Genomic DNA, 16709 nt, shown 5'->3' with positions numbered 1-16709 from the left:
TTATTAATGTTACTCTGAAAAGTAATATATTCATTTAATTCATTGAAATTTATCAAAAATTACTGGTCAAATTCGTTGATGAACCCAGAAAAAAAGTAATTAATAAAAGTTATTTTTGTTTTTTAGTTTTTGGCAAATCTAAGAATAACTTGGACTGGTTTGCATGCCCCAGGCCCCCAACATGCATGCTTCCATGGCGGGGGCTTGTTACTCTGAATTGGAAGATTAGAAGGGAAATTAAATTAGGGTACCCCACGAAACTCATGCCATTGTCATTGCTGCCATGCAATAATTGATGTTTCATTCAGTTGCTAGGCATGAAAGAAGGTGCTGCATTTCACTTCTGTCGGTGGGATATAAACACGCCAACCCAAAAATCTCTTCCAATCTTTATGTTCCATTGTTTCATGCCAATAAACTACTTTTGATTCGCCTTTACCTTCACAATTAATGCATGCTTCGTGACTTGTAAGTATACAAGTATTAAGTTTAAAATCAAACAAGTCACAAAGTTTAGAGTTATTGATTTGGTATGAAATAATAAAATAATTTTAATCAGCATGAAAGAACTTGAATAAACAATGTAAGAAATTTTATCTAAATTTTGTTCATTTATCCAAATTTTCGTTGGACTTTAAACAAAAAAACAGAAGAAGCTTACTAAAAACTGCATTTTTTGTGCACCCCACTTTTTCTTTTCTTGGGTTTGGACAAACTTAGTAACCATTTAAACTTTCACATGAACACGAGAAGAACCCCCTATTTTTAGATATGGTGAGAGAAAACAAAGGGGATGGTGACCCTGACCCACATTGCCTCCTCAGTCAATAAGTTTGGCACAAATCCTGACACTTTAAAGCTCCCTTTGTCCAATGCAAGAAGTAAATGACAACGGAACCCCCTGCACCTTCACCTCAAATTAAGGTTCTCCTCAGTACATTAAGCCTCGGATCAGGGAAACAACGCTTCCACTAAAAAACCAAACAAACACTGTTCTCACTTGCTTTTATGCTGTTCTCAAAACTCTCTCCATTTTCCCCCCTGTTTCTAGGTGTAATTTTGGGAAGTTGCAGAGGAGAGAAGCCTGTTCAGAGAAGATGGAAAAGACCATCGCTGCGAAGTGCTGCAACAATCAACGCTGGTTTGTGCTGTTAGTCTCCTTGGTTTTCTGTTTTGAGTTGCTTTGCTTTGATTACTCAGCTATAACTGGTGGAAATAATGGGGTCGCTATTTTGGATAACAATCATGCAAATGCAATCAGCACCCAAAATTCTCTATCCCATGATTTCGCTGAAAGTTCTAATGATAGCATTTCTCCATTGCCCAATAGCCCACTTGTCGATGTTGTGGTTAACAAAACAGATGAAGCCAACAAAAAGGCTGACAGAGAGGAAGAATTGAAAGTGGAACCTCATTTAGATTCTTGTTTGGGAAGATATATATTTGTTCACGATCTTGCTAGTAGATTTAATAAGGATTTGGTTAAGAATTGTCGGTTGCTTACTAGGGGAACTGATAAAAATATGTGTCCGTACTTAGAAAACTTTGGTTTTGGTCCTCAAATTGAAAACCCTGAAAATGTTTTGCTGAACAATAGCTGGTTTTTAACAAATCAGTTCTTGTTAGAAGTCATCTTTCACAACAAGATGAAAAAGTATGAGTGTTTAACCAATGATTCGTTGAAAGCATCAGCTGTTTTTGTACCGTTCTATGCTGGTCTTGATATGAGCATGTATCTTTGGGGGTTCAACATTTCAGTGAGAGACTCGGCTTCTCTTATTCTTGTTAAGTGGCTAGCAGAAAAGCCTGAATGGAAAAGAATGTGGGGAAGAGATCATTTCTTAGTTGCTGGAAGGATTGCATGGGATTTCAGGAGACAAACAGATAATGAATCCGATTGGGGTAGCAAGCTTAGGTTCTTGCCCGAATCGAAGAACATGTCAATGTTGTCAATTGAATCAAGTTCCTGGAACAATGATTATGCAATTCCATACCCGGCATGCTTCCATCCTTCAAAGGACAGTGAGGTTTTCCAATGGCAGGACAGAATGAGAAGGCAAAAGCGGCGCTATCTCTTTTCCTTTGCTGGTGCCCCTAGGCCTGAATATCAGAACTCCATCCGGGGCAAGATTATAGATGAATGCTTAGCTTCAGAGAATCAATGCAAGTTACTGGATTGTAATTATGGTGCAACAAATTGTGATAACCCAGTTAATGTAATGAGAGTCTTTCAGAGCTCAATCTTTTGCTTGCAGCCTCCAGGGGATTCATACACAAGGAGATCGATTTTCGACTCAATTTTGGCAGGGTGTATTCCAGTATTTTTCCATCCAGGTACTGCATATGCCCAATACACATGGCATTTACCAAAGAATTATACTAAATACTCAGTGTACATACCAGTAAAGGATTTAAGCGAATGGAAAATCAACCTCAATGAAACATTGCTGGGAATTTCAGAAGATAGAATATTGGCCTTGAGAGAGGAGGTAATAAGGCTAATCCCAAGAGTAGTTTATTCAGATCCAAGGTCTAGATTAGAGACTCTTGAGGATGCATTTGATTTAGCAGTTAAGGGAATTCTGGAGAGAATAGAAAGTGTTAGGAATATGACTAGGGAAGGGAAGGATCCTAGTATTGGATTTGCAGATGGGGATGATTACAAGTATACATTTTCTCCTTATGGGAATGGCATTTGAACTTATTGCAGTAGAAACTCATCATCAGTGTTCTTTGTCCTTCAGCTCAAGCAAACATAAGTATATATTTAATTCAGTCCTTACAATATTTTATATATATATAAAATTTTTTCATATCTTTTGTAGCCCTCCGTCTCAATAGTTGTACTTGCATGATAAGAATATAATTCTGGAGTGATGTCAGAAATTTGGTTTTGCTTTTGGGATATTTTACTTTCTTTCTTTCTTTCTTATTCTTTTGACTAAAAAGGAGAAAACAAAACTCGGAATCCTTCATTCATCATCAGATGCATTTCCTAGTTCCTTCATTGTCTTTTGCATTTAGTCCTGCCAAGAGGCCTTTGGTTTAACAGCATGTACCAACTATCCAATTGTGATGTGTGCCTTCTTTGAGTTTTGGATGGTGGGCAGGGCTAGGGTAATTTAGGGATTTCAAATGCTCAAACGAATCTCCCTTTTCTCATTAATTTATTCTCGGAATCATTCTTGTTGAATTAGGGCTTTCACCATTAGTTTAATTATTATGTTGAAACCCTTCTTTATATAGTGCATTAAGCTTTCCACGCCCCCTTTTGACCCAAAATCAAAAAGGGGTTTTGGGGTTTTGCACTTCTCACCAAGCTGGATCAGAATGTGGTAACTAAAATGCCATTGGTAACATGCTGTTAACGTGGAGTGTGGAAGATGACTTGAAGTCCTGCCGACACTAGAAAGGGGCTTGTCATGTCTGCATGTGAATGTGATAACTGTCTTCGGAGTTGGACTGTAATTGTAAACAAAACGGGGACATGACTAGGTACATCAGTAAAGTGGGTCCCAAAGCCCCATGTTTTTGCCTAAGATTGTGGTGCTTATGGAATGGGAACCTGCTTTTGGGGATAATGGACCCATCAATAATTTATTAGGAGTGACCAGTTTCTAAAAATGTGATTTTGCCAGTAATCATTAGCCTGAGACATTTACTTGGGTGAGTGTCTTAAAGGAAGGGAAAAAAAAAATGAGAAAAAGTTATTTGAAAGTTCAAGATTACATAAATGGAAGGAAAATGTAGGAAAGGTTACGTATAAGCTACATCATTTGATTACGTCTGGAAAAAAAAAAAAACAAAAATGGGAATAGTATGGAGGTTCATATAAAATTTCAATACAATGTAAATTATTACTATGCTCACTATTTAATATTACTTTTGTCTTAAATTGAATATTTTACTTACATTTTTATTAAATAAAATCAATTTTGATCATGATTAACTAAAATTTTATTAGTAATCAAATTTCAAAAAATAAGTTTTGAAAATCTTAAATTCAAAAGTTTCAGGTCTTAATTTTCTATAGTTTTAATTCCACATGATATCACCAAAAATTATGATCAAAATTGGTTAAATTTGATCTGAAAAAACATAAAGTAGATATTTAATTTGGAAAGAAAGAAGTATGTTATTTCATTAATTGTTTCACAAAAGGGATACTTTTTCACAGTTTTATTGTAACAAGAAAGAAGTTTAAAATTACCTCAGTTTAAGAAAGCAAATAGCTGTCATATCAGTTTATCAAGATCTGTTTTTCCTACAAATATTATAACATGGTAGATTATAAGTTCCCCAAAAATCTTGGTGAGATATTAGGGGGACTTTCTTACTTGGGCTCATGGATCCATCAATAAAATTTATGTTCTATGATTTTTAATAATAAAAAGTAAAAATAAAATAAAATAAAATGAATTTGAATGAAAGCTGCTGGCAACCATGAACGAAGTTCTATTTCGAATCACTCAAAAACTATAGGAGAGACAGGTATAAGCTTAATTATATCAATTCTGCATTTCCTTGCATTATAACAAAAAAATTAAATACAAATGTAGCTCTCTATATTGTTACCACATATTCATATATTGAATTCAGTTCTTAATATAAATGTAGTCTATCCTGGCTTGTTTCGGATTAGACCGGTTAGAAAATAGAGACAAGCGTTTCAGATGGACGTGGACCGATGACGGGAAGAAACTCGCTTCTCTAAAACGAGACCTAGAGAAGCTGACATTTGCAAACAATGCATATAAGGAGAGAGCTGTCGAGACAGAAGGGAAGATTGATATCCATGCAAGGATGACATAAATCCTAGACCTATACTTAATATATCGATTCTGCTATCCATCTTTCTGCTACTTTTTCCCTCCTTATGGGACTGTTATAATATGATTCAGAACTTAAATTTTGTAATGCATAATGGAACCAATAACATGGCCAAAAGCTCTTGAAAGGGATCAACGACAGCCAGAAGAAAGGAGGTCATTGCGAAGATTTCGGGTCTATCTGCAGTCCAAGAGATTAGCGATCGCGTAAGACAATAAATTAATTGCTAAATTAGTTCCATGAATTATATCCTAAAGGTTTTTCTTCCTTTTAATTTATTGGATTTCATTTCTTGAGCACTGCAAACAGATACGCAGGTTGCGCTGGGATATTATTAGGAAATATTTCTTCCCAAGACCTGCCATCAGGGTTGATGAACAGCAAGCTCTCAAAGAGATTACTGAGCTTAAATGGGCATGGGATAAAGCCTTTGCTAATGCTCCTGTGGAGGGAAAGACTTTGGAATTCTTTAGCTTCAAAAACTGTCATTAAACAACAAATAAAGGTAACAAATTAAAAGTCTTTCAAAAATACTTGTACAAATTAACTTGCTAATAATCAATGCTTTCAATCTTTTTACAGCGTATGGAAAAGGCTTCATGCGATGAAGACAGGAAGAAACATTTGCAGCTGAGAGCGACAATTCAGGTGCTCAAGCAAGAAATAGATGTTGCAAAGAAGGATATTGCTTCTTTGAAGACGCAACTGTTAAATGTACGCAGGAAAAAAGGGGAGGCTTACAAAGTTATTCTGAAGCTGATTAAGATTCAAAATCAGGCAATTTGATGACTTTCGCCTTATATCTTGAAAGTATTTCACTTGTCCTTTTAACTGCCTTCTCAACTAAGCTTAGCTTTGCTTGAAAAATCATTTGAAGAAGAGTACTTCAATATTTGACTCATTTAGCTTAATATTAACAACTAAATGCATGTATCATTAATTGAAAAAGAGTTGAATTTAAATCTTTCTTTTTTTATAATTATAACTTTATAAAGTAAAATAAAAATAAAACGTATTAATATGGTGAAGCAATTGGGCCGTCCTATATTGGTTGCTACAAGATAATAAAGTCCTTGTATATATATATATATATATATGCAAGGCCAAAGGCCTGTAACAATCAAAATGGAACTTTCATTGATTGTTAATGCGGATAAGTTGCTTCATCCATCAATGAAGGTAATCAAAATATCAAATCTGCAAAGAAAAAAGAAACTTTGATGAGATCTCTTTGGTACCATTCAATGAATATAACTTAATAGATTATAATTTAACATATTAATTAAAAAAAATAATTACAAAAGCCTTAATCTCATGGGCTGTAGGCCGCCAGCCAGGCCCACCACAATTGTAAAGCTGGTAATGAGCAAAAAAGGTTTTCATCTTCGCCTCCCTATTGCTGTGCTGGTCTGCTGCTTTGAAGCTAGTAGCAGATAGATTGCAAATGGCAACCAACTCAAGCTTTCAACTGTTTTCGTCATCTAGTGATAAACCCAATTTAAGTTTAGGGTTTTTGGACTCGTCAGAGCCGCCACTGCCACCTCCTCCTCCCTCCATCGAAGTCCTCTCCTGTGAGGTACCAATTTGTAAGCTTTTGTCTTTGATGTTTGAGTAAACGTTTTGTGATTGGTTGGTTTTGAATTTGAGGCAGGTTTCCTCTAATGTGAGATGCACTGTCGAGCCTGTCAACTTGGATGGCTTTACTTTACTCAAGGTGAATTTTCTTTTTTTTTTTTTTGGAGAAAAAAAGAACGTGTTTGGTTGGTTTAGAAATGAATAAAACCAAATAAAAATGTGGAAGTTTTAATTTTAGTTTTAGAATTTTTTTGGGTGGGGATGGGGTAGGGTACTAAATGGCTGCTCTAGTAAGATTGATGAGTACTTGAACGCTAAAACTACTTTGCCGTTCTTTTAGGGGCGGGTGAGTACTAAAGAGGTTTTCGGATTGCCTAATTCGGATTTAGTCCCTGGAAAGTATGAAGGTGTGTAACAATCTTCTTCTTTTACTCTGTTTTAGACTTCATGTTTAACTTCACATTGGATTTCCTGATCATGATGGAAGCATAATGAGGATGCTTCCGATTTAAAGCATGGTAATGATTTCATTTTCTTGTGTTTTTATTTTTGGGAGTGTAGGGGGACTTAAGCTGTGGGAAGGTTCATTAGACCTTGTTAAAGCTCTGCGCTCTGAGGTTCGAAATGGGCACCTATCATTTGAGGGAAAGCGAGTGTTAGAGGTGGGGTCCTAATTTTCAGGTGATTGTATAGGGCTTAACCATTCAACAAAACTATTATATCAGGTGCATAGCCAGATATTGGCTTCAATTTTGAAATCCTGTTTGTCAAAATGACTTGGTAGATTGGTTGTGTTATTATTAGGGTTCCTAGTGAAAAGCCTTGTTTCCATGTGGGAACTGAATATTTTCAAAAAAGGCACAATAATTGCAAGCCTGCACAATTTCATAGGTTTTTACTATCAAACTCGTTGTTGACACGGAAACTTACTTGATTACTTTACTTATGTGTTACTAAGGTTACTAGTGATATGCACAATGATGTTCAGGGATGTTTTTCTTTGTACTGTTTTATTGCATTGTTACCTTTCAGCATAAATCAATTATAGGATCTGCTTTAGAACTGTTGTCATTCAAGTCTCTTAGTTGTTTGACTGTGGCAAGTAGACTTATGTAATACCAGAGTGGTATATGAATTTTGCGTTGCATTATTTACAGAATATGATTTATAGCATACGCAATATTCAGCTTCGATCACTGGTTAGGCTCTTGTCAACCAGTGAGCTTTGACTGGTGAAGAAATTGCTAGTCTCTCTGATTGATTTAACTTCAATGGAGAATGGCTTAAAATAGTGAATATATATTTAGACAGATGCCAATAATTTCTTGGCTTGTCTTTTCTTGCCACTACTTGCTGACTTTCCTCTAATTGTTTTCAGCTTGGATGTGGTCACGGACTTCCTGGGATATTTGCATGTCTTGAGGTAAATTCATGCATGTTTGACTGCTCTGTGTAGTGACTGGGAGTATATGGTAAAATGTCATTGTTTTTTATTTATTTATTTGTCTTCAGGGTGCAGCTGTTGTGCATTTCCAGGACTTTAATGCGGAGGTTCTGCGGTGTCTCACCATTCCAAATGTAAATGCAAATCTTTCAGAGAAGTCACAGCCTGACTCTTCTGGAGAAGTACGCTTTTTTGCTGGTGACTGGGGTGAGATTCATCAACTACTTCCTCATGCACATGGAAGTGAAATGAACCTGAATTCCAGCTTAGAACATGGCCAAGCTACTGGTTATGATGTTATTCTAATGGCTGAGACAATTTACTCAATCTCTGCTCAAAGGAATCTCTATAGACTTATAAAGAAGGTCTTTCTTATTTTGAGTTATTCCTGATTCTTCTGTAAATCACAAATTCGTGGATTCCTGAGCTCTAAGCATTCTCAATTTACAGTGCATGAGCCACCCACATGGAGTTGTTTACATGGCTGGAAAGAAGCATTATTTTGGTGTAGGCGGGGGAACACGGCAATTTCTTTCTATGCTTGAGAAAGATGGTAAGCTGATCATTTATAGCTGTGGTTATGTCAGTGGAAGTGGAACATATTCTTTTAGGATATAATTACATTTAAAAAAATGTATAGGTAAGTTGGGAGCATTGAGTTTCATGAGGTTTTCCTTCTCTCTGTTTTTTGGGGAGGAGGGAGGGGTTTTACTTATTTTCTCATGCACTTTATAAGGTAGTGGGCATGGTTAGAGTGTTTGCGAAGAACTTTCCTCGTAGGAAATTTATGATTAAAGTGATAGATTCTAAGACATCAGAAAAGCCAATTTTGGCTTAAGGGATCTTGTTCTCAAGTCTCTATTGTTATTGAGTCATTGGTCAAACAACTACAACTTTTTTGGGGTTATAATTTCCACAGATAGTTTAATAATTTTGTATTTGATTGGGATAGACCTATGTTCTGGTCTTTTTGTCTTGTTTTAGGTCTAATTAACTTCTTAATTATTTTAAATTTTTTATATGGTCTTTGGTCTTGTTTTTTGTTATTCAGTTAACGAGTGGTAATAGTTCAACTGGATTCAATTTTAGAATAAGTTTAGAGTCAAAGCTGATTGAGAATTGTTAAAAAAAAAAAAAAAAGAACCAAGATGAAGTTAATTGATTTTGTGCGGTTTCTCAAGTCATGTGAATCAACCAATAACGCTCATTGTAATAGTATTTAATTTTTATGATTTATCATAAGTCAACTTCACTTTTGTTTGTTTTTGTCAATTTTTCAATTCAAAATCGAAATTAAAGCAAACCAAAGGCAGTATGAAAACTGAAGAAACAAAAGTGACCACTGCCCCATGCTAACATGTGTACTGATTATATCTCTGCACAACTTTTAGACTTACTGGAATCGGTGTCTTTTGAAATTTGCAATATTCATGAGTTCTTCAAGAATGGTTGAGTGATTCATTTGTTTCTCCTCCTTTTTTGTTCTTTAATATTCCATTGTTGGAGCATCTGAAGTTACCCTTTGCAGTGAAGGAACAGCTCCAAGCAAAATTGATTTTTTTTATCATTTTGTAGCCTTAAAACTTAATCCTATTATATCCTTTCTAGCTCTTCATGTACTCTATGGAGAAATTCTAAATTCTCTGTAAATGTAGGAGACATGTTCTGTCTGGCTAAGTTCTCAAACAATCATGAAAACCTTACTATTGGTGTTGGCAGAAAATGCAAGCTAGCTAATTATTCAACTTTTATAAACTTTTCACAATTAAAACTCAATTGGTTTCAAGTTCTAGTCCTTCTAATCCTGAAATACCATTTTCCACAGCCTTAGACCATAAATCCCCAATATTTCTCCTCTGTAGACAGGTTTCTGGAAATCTGCTCTACCTCTAATCTGTTTGCATGTCTGTTTACACGTATGTTTAGTTTGTGAGTAGGATACTTTCATGGAGGCTACATATCAAGCATCCTGCATTTCATTTGTTTCCTGAAGTTGTTCATGTATGAGATACAGGGTGCCAGATGCTTATTAAGTCTCTTTTTGGCCCCACAGGTGTTATGGCTGCAAGTCTTATTACTGAAGTTGCTGATGGTTCGTCTAATGTACGGGAGGTATGGAAGCTTTCATATAAGTAGGTCCACTATTTGGTTTATTGGGATGTTGACTATGCTAGATGCTACTCTAAATGCGGATACGTGGGTGATAGCTTGATCAAACGCAAGAACTGTTACTCTATATGTGCACAGGATGATTATATTCCATGAACGCTTTCCTTTTGTTACTTTTAATCTAGTCTTTATTTTCCATAAACCTTTGTTTACTCTGTATCATACCCCAGAAATTTTTAACTGGCATTAAGAATAACAACACACTCTATAAAACATTATAGTTTAAACTCCTCTGCATTGGGTTAGCAAAGAGTTTGGCGGGATGCCTGGATTATGTGTACATTTTCTTAAAATTGAAATGTCACAAATTTTTTGGTCTTTATGATTTAGCACTGGGAATGTGATCTGATTTTGTAGAACTTACAATATACTCAAGGCAGAGACATCCATCGCAAGCATTAGTGAACTAGCTGTAACATTATTGACCCATCTAATGTGGATCTGATCTGCGCAATAGGTCCTGTTTTCTGATTGTGCTGCTATTACTCTATGTATGCATTCAAAACTGTACAGAGGGCTGGAAGAGACAGTTGCATGATTTACTTCAAGTTACTCCTCATTGACTATCATATTCGTGATTAAGTTAATAACTTCCCTCTATGATTGAAAATTAGTTGGCTAGTATAAAAAAGGAAACAAGAAAAACTTCTGAGAAGCTGGTAAGAAGTGGACTGTGAATGGGGACCTTCTCTTTTAGGGGTAAAGGAGGCTCTTTCTTTTCTTTCCCTCTTGGCTTGCCAATTTTGAAGTCACAAGTTCTTGAACTCAGACTTGGATTTTGGTACCATTCAGCTTATAGCCAGGAGGATTCTGCTGTTTAAATCGGGGTTGGCCTTGCACTTGGCATTATTTTTATAAACATTTAACCAACAATTAATGTTAGCATAAAGGAACCCAGGTATTCGTCTTTAATTCATATAAAATGGATTCATATAGAAAGCTGCATTTGATGGTTTAGTTAACAAATCTAGGTTTAAATCATGAAGTGGAAGGTTATCATATCAATCTACTGAGCCAATCAAATAATTGAACTGAACTTCTTGCGGTTTGTATGCAATAACTTGATCAGCTGCTAGCTAAAAACGGTAATAGAAGGGGAGTACTTGGAAGCTAGTAGTTTAGACCTTTTTAATCAGGGTATGCTATAGATTCTACCTGCCAGGAAATTTAAAAAATCATCCAACACTACAATTGTGGAGTCTTTGGTGTGGTCCGGTTTCATTGAAGAATCGTGGCTTCTTGAGCCAATAGGCTTAGGAGACGGGTCAAAATTTTGGATGGAGACATGCGAAGAAAAGATTGTCTGCTTTAGCATATGTTTCTGGCCGATACACCTTGTGGAATAAATTGATATTGACCTTAAAATTGCTTTGAGACAGCAGTATGGTACCCGTGGGACAAGGTCTATTTAAAAAGTTCTAATGGTGACAAGCCAGTTTTGAAAGATTGAGAAAATTAAAACAGTTACTTTTAACTCTGCATATCGTCAAAGTTTACATGCGTGCTAGCTGGCTTTCACTTGATCTACTAGCTCAAATAATCATTAACAAGTTAATTATGTTTTGTCCATACCCAGTATCTGTTTTTGGCTTCTTTCATTTCATTTTCTGCCAACTGCAACTTTTTGTTTTCCTAGGCGCAATCTTTTCTGATTCTAAGCCCCTGATTCAATTATAAATGAAGTTTGATTTTGCTCTCCAGTGACTGGTCTCACCCTCACTCTCTATATGCTTTTTGTATTTTCAACCATAAAAATATTGTTGGGGTTTGATGCCAATACATTAGATTCTTCACCCAATGAGCCTTGCATGTGTGCCAACTTTACTTTTTTATTGCATTAATAGTTTATGTACTTGATTGAATTTGGATAAGGTTTTTGACTTTTTTTCCCCCAGCAAAACAAAGCTCGTTCCTTGACACTGTAAATCTGACATTTGAGAATATAGCAAGTTCCATACAATTGAAGAGGAAACTCAACATGTAGGCCAGCTGATAACTATAGTTTCTTCCTTTTTCAGTTTTTATGGTCAGAAATGTTAACTTTGATATTATCAAACTTTAGGTTCCTCCAGTATCTGAAACTTTTTTGCTTTGTGATTCATATAGTTTGATTAGCAATGTGTAGTTTCGGGTGGCTATGCTACCATTAACAACTAAATTGCAACATCAAAAATTGTTGAGCGGTATAATATATAGAAACAGAAAAAAGTAAGATGCAACTGAATAGTTTAAGAATGATACGTACACTCTTCATGTTGAAAGAATATGTAAAAATTCTTGAGTTAATTGTAATGATACGAGAATTTTGTGGACTCTCAAGTAATACTTGTAAATGTTAATTCTGTAGAAATTCCTGGGGCTTATAACTTGCACAGGAGAATTCCCGGTATCAGCTTTTTACTTTCTTTCCTTGTTTATCATCTGGATTGTAAGAATCATGAGCAATGACAGCACCCAGGCAGAGAACAAATATGAAGTTTTAGAACATTGAGTCTTATGGACTTTTGGAATATATTTCACAAAACTGAAAGAGAAAATACAGCGTGAATCAGGAATCAGACCTGCAACGATAGTATTTGGAGCACCCTCGATTGTAAGGATTGGATGGTTGGGGTAGACAGCCTTCAGTCTTACTATAAGCTTCACCGCTAGAGCCTCCACTGCAAACCGGTTGGTCTCTTTTCAGTGCCCCAGGTGATATGTATTTCTTCTGTTCAAGAAACCTTCGGCTTATTTCTGATTCCATTAGCATCTCATTCGCTTCATTGCACTCTCCTATTGATCCATTGCATGGCATGTATGCATCGCTCACCAGCGACATAGCACTGTTAGTGAGGTAAAGTAAGCTAACGAGCACAAGGAAGAAGAAATGAAGAGACTTCATGGTGATGTTCATTCTGGCCTTGGGGTGCCATTGGATTTAACTACGTGAGCACTTTATGGGGTATCAGCAGCATTTTCTTTTCTGTAAAGGCGGTAGTGGAAGCCCCATTAGGGAGAAGCTGAGGGACCGCACTTTCACCTAACCTATATGATGGCACTGAATTTCTTTTATTCCTCATTTGCTGTTTCTTGCTTCAAAAGTATATATTTGTGATGTATTTTTCATATTCAGATGGGACAACAATAGTGATCTCACTCATTTCTTCGAAATGGAAATCAAGTGATAGGCACTCCTTTTATCTTTGCGAAAGAAAGAAAAAGAAGAGGGTTGGGACTAGATTAGACTTGAGGTTAAGACTACCACTGCCATAATAGATTATTCGAGTTTCCAAGAGCAGAAGAGAAAATTGTTTGTGTAGTCAAAGAAAGATGTGAAGTACTGTGAAATTGGTACCAGAAGTAATTGTGGTTGATTATGGTAAGCCAATGGTACATAATGTATGCGACCAAAGTCATGATGAAGCATACTGGCAGCAGATTCATGATTTTGGGCTTGTTATTGTTATAGACATTGATGAAAATGGGCATGTACCCATTCTCTGTCCTTTTCAAACAAACTTTGCTGTTGGGAAAACAATACAAGATAAGGACAAAGTGTCAGACAGTAGTCTTTTTCAAAAAAAAAAAAAGGAAAAAAATGAGGTTAAATTATTAAAAAAAAATACTAAATCAAATATCCATTGTCTTTTAAATGATGGAAAAGTGCCAATACCAGAAGTAGGAAAAAATAAAGAGAAAATTAGATAGTAGAACTTGGATTAAATTGGCTTCAATGTTTGTGATTTGTAGTTTATGGAAAACAACTATGCCTATCCTACCCCTCATTTGACTACCAGCATTGCATTGCTGATCTACCTATTTCTTAAATTAATTCAGCATGGAGCTCTACTGTGAAAATGTCGGTGGAAAACGGAAAAAAAAAAAAAACCAAGCCAATTAGTTTAATTTACTTAATCACTCCCTTATCCAACATTTTACATTTGATTAATGCTGAATGTAAGGAACTTAAGAAAATAACAATGATAATAATCTCTGTAAGCAACGGAGAGCAAAATTATATTGGAAGTAAAAAAACCACAAACCAAAATTACATGTTTTATTCCTCATGCTCACATTTGGATTAACTGAAGGGTCAATGCCTGCATCTGTAAATCTTGGAGCAACCTCTGGTATATCGATTCGACGAAGGAGGTAGACAGCTCGTGCTGTAAGGCTGACCTCCAGAACCACCGCATGCTGGTAAATCACGCCTGATAGCCCCATAACTAATTCTATTTGCCTGCAGAATTCTTCGACTTGACTCAGATTCCATAAGAAGTTCTTCATCAATGTCACCACATTCTGCCATTGAACCATCACATTTTTTTTTCTCATGATAGCTGTTATCTGCAGCAGCAGCAGCAACTCTATAATGGGGGCTAAGCTCTTGAAACAGCAGCATGATTAGTAGTGGTGCAAGTAAAAGAGACATGGCATAAATCTCCTTCCATTTTGTTTTCATTTTTTTTTTGGGAGGTGGGGGGGTGGAGTGAGAACAAGTTCTCTTCAGCTTGGTTTTCAGCTTTTGTAGACAATTCCAATGTTATGTCGAATGACTTTAATCATTATTGGAGTGATTCTCCATCAATGCACTGTAGGGTCAGGTCTTAGTTCCCCTGTAGCTACCGTGTTGTGAACATATCTTTCTTTTTTCTAATGTATGGTAACCAATGGGGTTATGGAATTGCTGTGGGGTTGCGTTCAAGTTGCCATATCTGACAAGGACTTTTAACATATAATCCCTATAATCAATTTGGGTTCGGAGCTTTGCCTCTGCTTTTGAGTTTAGAGGTTTTCCTTCCAGAGCAAGTAGGCATTCACAAGCGGACAGGTTTTCGTGGAAATTAATGGCGAGGCTTATAATTGAGGTTCTTCACTCTTTCATTCACGTGAGTACTCAGAAAACATAATTCTCTCTCACAACCTGTTATAACAGGAGAGTCTCAATGTTAGTCGATAGAGATGTCATTTTCTCTTTGTTTGGATTCAACTTAAAACACTATTCTGTGTTGAAATATGAAGGGAGAAATGAACTCGTGAACTGTAGCAAAATCAGTAACCTCCAAATGACTTTTTTCAAACAAAATGTAGGTGGAAGAGAACAAGTAATCTAAGACTACTTTCTATGATCAAGAGCAAAGGCATTTCTTCTTTTTTTTTTTTGAAATTTGTTGTTTATTTCAGAGCAGAGGATACCGAAGGTTCACCTTTGGGAGAAGTACAAACTTGATTAAAGTCTGTTACTCACCTATTTGGGGTTAACAGTCTTCAATCATCACAGCACGCCACAGCCACAGGTCTTATAAACCAAAGCGATCACTGATCACACACACGCCTGAAGTAACTCTCCTCAGAAAAAACAACAAAGCCCACCCATACCTTTTCAGAAAGCAAAAACAAAGCATATCGCCACCATCATAAATATCAGGTGAGAGGGTCGTAAAACTGTACACAACATTCCAACTCTACACTACCCAAGCAACCTAACAGAACTATAGAGTAGCCACATAGAACAAGCCTACCCCATAACTCTCATATTCCTCAGGTGGCTGCATCAAAAAGAGCCCCTGAGCCATAAATATCCACAAATCTATAGGTGCTCTTCAAAAGAAAACCCATCAGCATCTCCTGCACATCTCAAAGACCAGAGTCCACCACTCACACACGAATCACAAAAACAGTAGTAGTCAATGTCACCAGAACCTCATCATGGCCAAAAGCAGAGAACATCATCCAAGGGCCCCCTTAGGAGAACGCAAGAAATAGACATAGACCTTCCCAACAGCATCCAAAACACAGTCAGAGATAACATTTTAATCGACACAACAGTATCACAGATGCACAAGGACACAAACAAGAAGCAGAACATTAAAGAACCCAAGCACTAAGGAATTAATCATAGACATTCAACAAGTCGACTTGCCGCTTGGCAATCAGCAAGTGATTAGTTTCCTGTAGATGTGTTTATGTCCATTTCTTCACCTCCTTCTTAACCTTTCAATTGCAGAATCCACTTCCTAAGCCTCCAGGCGTCGATGGGTTGTTAGTCCATTTGACGCATTTTTTGAGTCACTTTCAATAACAACGAATGTGTGGCCCATTTGACGCAAAGGTAAAAAAGCCTCCCTAATTGCCTGACTTCTGCCACTAGCATCTTCCACTCCAATAGCTTTTGAAAAGACAATTTTGATGTTTCCTTCATCTCTCATATGCCCCATCCCGCGCCCCAGGGCAGCACTGGCTGCCCCATCCACATTATATTTCATCTCCCCTTCGTGGGTTTGCTCCACTCCTCCACAATTCTGGTTTTCTTCCTTTTCTTAACCTTGCGCCCTCACTGGAATCTAAAGTGTCTAAACCGCGCCATACTCAGAGGCCACTTAGCTTGACCCAGTGGCAACTCTGAGTTAAACTAATTCAAAAACCTGTCAGCACCAGGTACTCCTCTAAGACCGTATCATTTCTATACAACCACACGACCACAAAATAGCTTAAAGGCCATGCACCAAATTTTAATCTCCCTTTCCGCAAGCAACATTCCAAGGTTAAACGAGTTAATTAAATCCTTGGGACAACCCAATACCTTCATTCTCTACATCTCATCCACACTTGCCAGACCTCAGGACAATGGAGGAACTGTCTTACCTCTCAGGTTCACTCTTGCAGAGGACACACGCAGCTTCCTCTTGGTCGATTAAGTTCCTTTTCG

At 36.7% G+C, this 16709-nt stretch overlaps 4 protein-coding genes and 1 pseudogene across 5 annotated transcripts; 3 read left to right on the top strand and 2 right to left on the bottom strand.

Moving 5' to 3' along the window:
• The first annotated feature begins 898 nt into the window (after nt 1–898).
• LOC110421463 (Exostosin family protein) lies at nt 899–2815 on the top strand. Its single transcript, XM_021435063.1, has one exon. It carries the CDS (start codon nt 1098–1100, stop codon nt 2697–2699), a length of 1602 nt encoding a protein of 533 aa, XP_021290738.1. The 5' UTR covers nt 899–1097; the 3' UTR covers nt 2700–2815.
• A 1609-nt stretch (nt 2816–4424) lies between these two features.
• Nucleotides 4425–5616, top strand: LOC149526852 (core-2/I-branching beta-1,6-N-acetylglucosaminyltransferase family protein). The gene is given in 6 exon segments (XM_089784406.1): nt 4425–4491; nt 4643–4797; nt 4959–5036; nt 5140–5286; nt 5288–5335; nt 5413–5616. Coding segments are annotated over 6 exon segments (699 nt in total).
• Nucleotides 5617–6147: 531 nt separating this feature from the next.
• On the top strand, nt 6148–10249 carry LOC110422199 (Putative methyltransferase family protein). The gene is made up of 8 exons (XM_021436015.1): nt 6148–6406; nt 6482–6544; nt 6746–6812; nt 6967–7067; nt 7784–7828; nt 7918–8214; nt 8300–8402; nt 9903–10249. Exons 1-8 carry the CDS (start codon nt 6275–6277, stop codon nt 9983–9985), a joined length of 891 nt encoding a protein of 296 aa, XP_021291690.1. The 5' UTR covers nt 6148–6274; the 3' UTR covers nt 9986–10249.
• Nucleotides 10250–12029: 1780 nt separating this feature from the next.
• Nucleotides 12030–13531, bottom strand: LOC149526851 (protein RALF-like 32). The gene has a single exon (XM_089784528.1). The coding sequence runs from the start codon at nt 12912–12914 to the stop codon at nt 12567–12569; it is 348 nt and encodes a 115-aa protein (XP_089640654.1). The 5' UTR covers nt 12915–13531; the 3' UTR covers nt 12030–12566.
• LOC110422200 (protein RALF-like 32 pseudogene) lies at nt 12726–14545 on the bottom strand (annotated as a pseudogene). The gene is made up of 2 exons (XR_016351592.1): nt 14075–14545; nt 12726–12843 (listed from the first exon to the last, which is right to left on the bottom strand). The product of XR_016351592.1 is annotated as a protein RALF-like 32 pseudogene (transcript).
• Nucleotides 14546–16709: the final 2164 nt, after the last annotated feature.

Source organism: Theobroma umbraticum, unplaced genomic scaffold (assembly GCF_002168275.2).
Source record: "Theobroma umbraticum cultivar Fairchild unplaced genomic scaffold, ASM216827v3 scaffold_130.0, whole genome shotgun sequence".
In the NCBI taxonomy this organism is placed as follows: Eukaryota; Viridiplantae; Streptophyta; class Magnoliopsida; order Malvales; family Malvaceae; genus Theobroma; species Theobroma umbraticum.
This window is presented reverse-complemented; position numbering and strand designations above follow the sequence as displayed.

Bases quoted from the DNA above. Each gene is read 5' to 3' on its own strand.
- LOC110421463 (XM_021435063.1), top strand. From the start codon at position 1,098: ATGGAAAAGACCATCGCTGCGAAGTGCTGCAACAATCAACGCTGGTTT.
- LOC110422199 (XM_021436015.1), top strand. From the start codon at position 6,275: ATGGCAACCAACTCAAGCTTTCAACTGTTTTCGTCATCTAGTGATAAA. The intron at 6,545-6,745 runs GTGAATTTTCTT...CCGTTCTTTTAG, and splicing joins ATGGCTTTACTTTACTCAAG to GGGCGGGTGAGTACTAAAGA. The intron at 7,829-7,917 runs GTAAATTCATGC...ATTTGTCTTCAG, and splicing joins GGATATTTGCATGTCTTGAG to GGTGCAGCTGTTGTGCATTT.
- LOC149526851 (XM_089784528.1), bottom strand. From the start codon at position 12,914: ATGAACATCACCATGAAGTCTCTTCATTTCTTCTTCCTTGTGCTCGTT.